Raw genomic sequence first — 7621 nt, 5'->3', positions numbered from 1 at the left:
TATTGAAAAGGTTCATTTCTTTTTTTTTTTTCAAGAAATATTTATATAAAAAAAACAACTCCTCCAAACAATTTCTATTGTATTTTAAAATCTATAAAGTAAGGATATGGGGTGCTCTAAAGTCAATAAATTTATACATTTTTATTATAAAAACAAAAGAAAAGTTTAACCATATGGTGTCACGCACGCCTAATTATCCTATGGTATGGCAAAGTTGGACTTGGCTGTGAGTTTTTCTGAAAAGGAACCAAAAGAGTTGGACTTGTCATCTAAAATTTGGACCCATTCTTCAACTAGATATTTAGGAAGAAAAACATGGATGAAACAAAAAGAGTTAGAAAAAATTAGATAGAAAATAAACACAACACGTTTTCATTTCTCAACCAATCAATGTAATTCATGTTTTTAATTAATTATTTCATTGATGGGTTTCTTAGTTCTAAGGTTGAGGTTCAATGTGAGTTCAATAATGCATGTGAATAGTAACAGTCAATGATGAAGTTCTACTGTTGAAGACACTGAAATAGAAAATGATAGAATTCCAAGCACAAAAGAAAATTCGTAGCCAGCTATCCTTTCAAGGAAAAGAATGAGAAATATCAACACAATCAAGTACAATACCTTATCTACAAAGTATATAATAAAGCTAACCTCCAAATCCAAACACGTACAAATAAACATTCTGTACACAAATTGTTTTGATTTGTCATAGAAACTTGGATATTTTGTTTCTACAGTTTCTTCACCCCTTGAATGATGGAATATTTCTTTGATTCTATACCAAACTGTTACTCCTTTCAAGCTACCTTCTATTCGTCGTTTTCCAGCACAAATTAATTAAAAGAAAACCAAAAAAAAACGCTATAACAATATCTATGTGCTAAATTACTAAACCTTCTTATCTAGTGATCAAATTGGTGTGTTCTTTGGTGGGCTCAGCTTTTGAATATTTTACTTCTATGTAATTTTTCTATTTCAATTTTGTTTTTTTCTGATTTAATAAGTTGTTGGTATGTTTGGATTATCCTTGAAATTGAAGCTGAGGACCAAGCAGTAACCGCTGATTCAGCAAAGACTGTTTGACGAGGTAGTTCCATTGTGGATTCTCGTATTGGGGGTTGATGTTGGAAGGAAAGTTGCAAGAGGAAGTCAGGTATTTCTTGGATGGGTACAGAGTTTCATCATCAATGCTTGAAAATTGGCGCTTTGGCCTCATGTTTTCCATGTTGGAGAGTGAAGGGTTCAATTGGGTGTTCTTCTGAAACGTGTAGCTATTGTTGGGGTTGTTCATCGGAGAAGATTGCTGTTCCAAATTCTCAGTGTCGAAGCCTGCACTTGATCCGATCTCTGGTGGGTTGGAATGGTTCTCAGATAAGAAACTGCTGAGTACAGAGTAGTCCATGGCATCCAACAGGTTGGAGAAGGAGACAGATTTTTGAGACATCAATGTGTTCTGAGGAGGAGGTATTGGAGATTTTAAGATTGGCAAAAGGGTCTCATTGAATTGCTGCTCCTCTGCTTGATCCACCTCACCAACTCCTATTCCTGCCTCTGTTGAAGTTAGAGCATGTTTGGACTTCTTGTAAATCCGACACAGCACCCAATCATCCAACTGCAACAACAGTTAATGCATATCAGAACCCAACAACATGTCGTGTTGTTAACAAGAAATCATTACATGATCCAATCAATCTCTACATGCACGACACATTATCAAGCTTGACTGGTAAATTAAACAAGATAGTTCGTTTTTTACATTCTACAATATTAAGAATCAACAAAAAAATGTAATGAAAGTAACTTTGGTAGGGGACTTACTCTCATGGAGGAGTCATTGAGCTTAATGGGTTTGTTGTTGTCTACAAGGCGATATTCATGCATGATCCAATTGGTCTTGACACCCTTTGGGGGTCTTCCTTTGTAGAACACCAAAGCCTTCTTCACACCAATGTTCTCTTGGACTGATCCACCCTGCAATGATGTGACTATGGTCTTATCTGTGCCAGTGGCCTTCCAATACCCTGAAGCAGCTGCCCTGTTTGGCCTTGCACCGTTTGGGTACTTCCGGTCTCTGGGACTGAAAAAGTACCATTCTTTCTCCCCAAAGGTTGCCTTTGCTGTTGAAAAACCACATGAAACAAACACTGATAAATAAGTGAACTTGAACAATACCCAATTGAAAATTTTCACTCTTTCTTTAATCTCAACACATTTCTCATCACATTCACACTAGATTGGCAAAGGGGTGATGCATTATTGATTGTTTATGGTTGACAACAAAAAACAAAGGGAGTGGAAGAGAGAGAAACCTGGCAAGTCCCATGGATCTAACTTGTAGATATCAACCTCAGCAATGATGGAAACGGGTAAGGGAATGGATGCAACCCTTTTACTAAGGTAGTGAAGAATGAGTTCTTCATCTGTTGGGTGGAACCTAAAACCAGGTGGCAAATTGGATTGAGGGCTTCCCATTATGTGGGGGTTGGTGAGGGAGAGAATGAAGAGAGAAGAAGAAGAGAAGTGGCTAAAGGGTGGTTGAAAAAGGCAAGTAAAAGAGGGAAAGAGAGGATTGAAATTTTTGGGATGGGGAGAAGAGAGGGGATTTTATGGTTGTGGGATTTTGTCGCCATGTGGAAAGAGATTAGGTTGAGATGGGAAAGGGGCATGAACGAGAGAAGAAGAGATGAGTTCAAGAAATTTGCAAGTGGGGACCATTAAAGTGAGCTAAGAAATGAGGAATTGGTGATGGCTAGCCACAACAACAGCCATCTACCAAGACAAACTTTCTCACTCGATAATGGCCCAATTACGTTGCGATATTATGCAATTGCAAACACTACCCCTTTTGTCCTTTCTCTTGGATTATTATTCTGTGCAATGGCGGCGGCTACTGACGTCATTTTCTTCAGATAAGATGACGACACGTGTCATTGCCAAACCCACAAGATAAAGTGATTGATGGATAATTTGACAAGAATAATGTTACCTTTTTTCTCTAATATTTTTTTCTTCTCTTCGTGAAAATATTCTCTTTCAACGGATTCCACAATTCAAAAGAGCTTGAAAATGCGAAAATCAGAATTTAAAACATAAGAAGTAAAAAAAATATTTATCGTTAAACTTTTTTTATAAAAGGTAAATGCTATTGTTAAGCATATTTAATATTTTATTTGTTGAATAAATTAAAATTAATTAGATTTTGTTAAGAGGACGTGGAATTGTTCAATGGAAATATAAGGTGATTAGTGTCTTTGTGTTGGTATTGGCCCACTTATGAAGCTTGGAAGAATATTTTTTAGAAAAATAGTATGTTATTCTGTTGAGAAAAATATATTTTAATGTTAGTGGGCGTTGTCATCGTCGTGGATTGGGGTGGGAGCTAAGATTATCATGCGTGTGGCTTTGACACTTTGACTGAATACCCAATGTTTTATTTTATGCTCTTGAGTCTATGAATAGGATCATTTTTTCTCTACTTCCTTTCGTTTTTTAATTTTAATATTGTGTTTGGTTGAATCAAGAGTGTGCATGGCACGATCATCGTCTTCAAACGAAGTTCCTAGTTTATACTTAAGGACTTTTTCTTCTTCTTTTATTCCATTTTCTATATTCTATCCTTTTTTTTATTTCTAATTTATTTGATCCATGTACAATTTCCATACGTTGAGTAAATGTTTCTTCTTTTTTTCTTTCCCACGTCAATTTTTCTATTATAATAAAGTTATACGAATATAAGATTATAGAATTATTGAGTTTAAATTATATGTCAAAATAGTAACTATATGCTATGTTGCAACACTTTTTAATCCAAAGAGTTTTTGATTTGTTCTTGTGTAACCTTCTTGATTATCAAAAGGTTCATCAAAAGTTTCTAAGATGTCAGAGCACTTCTTTTGAAGTTCTACCCTACACATATTTGATCTTCTTTATTTTTTTTTTACGCTTTCTTTCTCCGTTTTTTGTTTGCTTTATTTTTTTCTCTCATCATGATTGAGAAATCTTAGCTTCTTGTATATTTACCTAAATGAAAATCTAGCGACCCTTTTGTTTCTCCCTAACATCAACAATTACCACTCATGAAGTATATAATGACCACAACAACCTTGAGTGTCAAGAATAAACTAGTAGTGTTTATAGGTTGAACTTTTTTTGAAACCGAAAAAGAAAGACTTTATGTATCAAGCTTAGAAATGATGTAACAATATGGTCATTTCTTGGCTTGTATATTATGTTTCTCCTTCAATGCAACATAGCATTTTGTGGATGGATAAAGCATTAGAAATTTGGGCAGACATTAAATCTAGATAGAATACACAAATTTAGCTTCCACTACTTGTGAAATACATTAGATAGTTTATCTTCTTCAAGACCTTCAATTACAACATTTTGTACCTATGTTACTATTATGTGACAATGCAAATGGTTGCATATCAAGTATTCAATGAATGCACAAAACACATAAAAATCTACTGTCACACTATTAGAGAGAAACTACAACATGGGATAATCAAGCTTCTACCTATTAGCTCCAAAGATCAACATGTGAATACTTCTACCAAAGCTTTGACACCTTCAACTTTCCATACTTTGTGTTCCAAGCTTGAAATGATAAATATACATTCACGGCTTGAGAGGGGTTGCCAAAATAGTGATTCTCTAAAGAAATACATGTAGTGCTTGGCGTCCTCTTTTTTTGCTAAATAACAATCAACCATCCACGAGTTAAATTATATGATGTACTATATAGACGTTTTATGGACATTGTAACTTGTGTTCTGTCCAACTAAAGTATAAGCAAACTTAGATGTCATTTATGTTACCAATTTTGGATCATTCATATACATATAACAAATCATTATATGTGTTTGGGCCATTGTATTTTACTAGCCAATTATAAAGTGATCTAATTAAGTAAATGTATCTAAGGACATATATGTCATAAAATATTTATTGTGTAAGGATCAACAATAATTTTAATTTGTTGAATATGTCAAATCATAATTATTGAAACTAAAGAAGAGTAATCGTCAGAGGTTACATAAAGGGTCACGATCCCCATCTTTGAGCACACGTATCATTCATGTTTCTTTCTCTTTAAGAAAAGAAAATAAAAAAGGAACCAAAGGTACAAGGAAAGATCAAAGACCAATTCATGTTGCTTATTAATTGTTTCCAATGTCTAATCCTTCCAATACGCTTCGGCTTTTTATTTTAAAGAGAATATTCGGAACTACTTTGATTATAGGATTTAATGCTTATTAACCTATGTGTGATTCATAAACCAACAATTTATAACTAATATAGACATTTGGACGATGCCAGCAGATTGAGTTGGGCATTTTCTAGTGACTCTGAGAAGTTAGGATTCTTATAAACTTAATTGAGAAATAGTTTTTTTAGATTGAAAAATTAAGTTGATTCAAGGCAAGTTCATTGGAGTAAACTTATAATAGTTGAACCACTAAGTTTCTAATTAGTGAACTACTAAGACATCTACTAGTAACATCCTTTTGAATAGTCCAATGCAATGCGAACTATCATAAAACACGTATTAAAAAGTTCAGTGGGGAAGTTGGATTGACATACTTCATCCCGTGTTGTTGACTATATATGGGTTGAAGAAAAAATTCATATGTTTTGTTATATGTTCCTCTTGTTAATCAAACATCACAAAAGTTCTATCTTTTCACATTTTTATAACACCTAACTTTTTATAAACATGTCAAACATCATAATTGTTAGTAACTATGTTATCAATTTTACATTAATCTTTTGCATTTCTCTATGTAACCAAATATTTTTCCTCTCTTCTACATGTTACTTTTACTTATATTTTCTTTAAATTATGAAATTAGTGTTGCCCTTACTACCTTCTAAATCAAATCTCCAAAATTCAAATTCTTTGCACTAGTGCAGAAAAGACCTTTAATGTCACCCTTTAGACGTCTGACCCTCGGATATCCAACGTAAAAAATGACCGTTGACATTTTTCGTAAATAAAACAACTATTTAGACGTGGGCTATGAAGGGGCCCGACGTCTAAATACTCATATACGTTGGCTCCCGAATAGACAACAAAACTAAACGAAAAAGTTAATAAAAAATAATTTTTTTTCTATTTAGACGTCTGTTAATTGGGGGAACCGACGTCTAAACCCTAACCCAGAAATTTAAAAAGTCACTTTTTGACTCCATTTAGACGTCCGATCCCGCCACTCCGACTTCTAAAGCACTTTAGACGTCTGTTAATTGGGGGAACCGGCGTCTAAACCCTAACCCAGAAATTTAAAAGGTCACTTTTTGACTCCATTTAGACGTCCGATCCCGCCACTCCGACTTCTAAAGCACTTTAGACGTCTGTTCATTGGGGGAACCGACGTCTAAATTTTGGCATTAAAACACCGTGAACGCGAGACAACCATTACGCGCACTCATTGTTCATCATCTTCGTCGCTTTTTCTCTCTACGGGTTACACTTTTCAGGTTCATTTTTTCACTTTTGCACCGTTTTAAATTAATTTTACTCTGATTACATCCCTCTTTGATGCATTATCTTTCATTTGAACCGATTAAAATGCGTTTTCGTTGGGTTTTGGTGCAGTTATTCTCGTGTCCTTGGGCGACGTTCTTTGGCGGCGATTTCTTGCGTTTTGTACTCCTCCAATTCCCTCCACTACGTTTTTAAAACCATCCAATAAAAAAAATGTATAATACATTCTCTTCAACTAAAATATAAAGTTATAAACTCGAATCACCATGAGTCAGGAGCAACCTCAGAGACGGCTGACCTGTATGGATCGGACGTCTATATAGACGTCACCTGTATGGATCGGACGTCTATATAGAAGTCTGACCTATATAGGTCTGACGTCTATAAAGACATCTGACCTATATAGGTCTGACGTCTATAGAGACGTCTGATCTATATAGGTTCGACGTCTGACCTATATAGGTTCGACGTCCGACGTCTATAGAGACGTCTGACCTAAAGGGTCCGACGACTTATTAACGTCACCCATATAGACGTCAGACAGAGATCAGACATTAAAAACCCAAAATAACATACGTCTAAAGTTCTTTCTGCACTAGTCTTGGCTTTGTTGATTTTTTTTTCACAACACAAAAATCTTTTACATGCATTTATCATAACCTCTTTTGGAGTTAGAATAACTCATACACAATACAATAAACTTCTTAAAAAAGTTTGTAATTATGACAGCAAAGTTCTTAAAATACATTTATACAATCCTTAAAAATTATAACATGTGAAGTATAATTCAAAAGTGCATGCAACTTATGTCTATAACTTATAAAATTCAAGTGGGTGGGTTGCATCTTTACCCAAATATTTTTAAAATAATGTCAAGAATCAATTTTCATTAACTTTATTCTCCAGGAACTAAGAACAATATTTGCATTATTAATAAATAATATAATATATTTACTCACCAGTTATGTCATCAAAATATTCTAAATCTCTTAGTTATTGTGAAAAATAGCTAAACTAAGTTTAATATCAATAGATTATTCTTCTCAATTTTTTTATTTCAAGATGTAAAAATGGAAGGAAAAAATATACCAACCATCTTACCACTGATGCGAGACTTGTTTTGAATTCTTT

General features: G+C 34.1%; 1 protein-coding gene across 1 annotated transcript; it reads right to left on the bottom strand.

Moving 5' to 3' along the window:
- Window positions 1-613: 613 nt before the first annotated feature.
- Window positions 614-2578, bottom strand: NAC047 (NAC domain containing protein 47). Its single transcript, XM_047316140.2, has 3 exons — window positions 2310-2578; window positions 1819-2117; window positions 614-1612 (listed from the first exon to the last, which is right to left on the bottom strand). The coding sequence occupies exons 1-3, from the start codon at window positions 2470-2472 to the stop codon at window positions 1022-1024; spliced, it is 1053 nt and encodes a 350-aa protein (XP_047172096.1). The 5' UTR covers window positions 2473-2578; the 3' UTR covers window positions 614-1021.
- Window positions 2579-7621: the final 5043 nt, after the last annotated feature.

Source organism: Vigna umbellata, chromosome 5, assembly GCF_029865625.1.
Source record: "Vigna umbellata cultivar VRB3 chromosome 5, Vumbellata_1.0, whole genome shotgun sequence".
NCBI lineage: Eukaryota > Viridiplantae > Streptophyta > Magnoliopsida > Fabales > Fabaceae > Vigna > Vigna umbellata.
This window is presented reverse-complemented; position numbering and strand designations above follow the sequence as displayed.

What these genes read in the sequence shown, in the direction of transcription:
- NAC047 (XM_047316140.2), bottom strand. Translation starts at nt 2,472, where the DNA reads ATGGGAAGCCCTCAATCCAATTTGCCACCTGGTTTTAGGTTCCACCCA. An exon ending in AGATCCATGGGACTTGCCAG is followed by an intron (nt 2,118 to 2,309) that starts GTTTCTCTCTCT and finishes GTTTTTCAACAG; the next exon opens with CAAAGGCAACCTTTGGGGAG. An exon ending in TCAATGACTCCTCCATGAGA is followed by an intron (nt 1,613 to 1,818) that starts GTAAGTCCCCTA and finishes CTGTTGTTGCAG; the next exon opens with TTGGATGATTGGGTGCTGTG.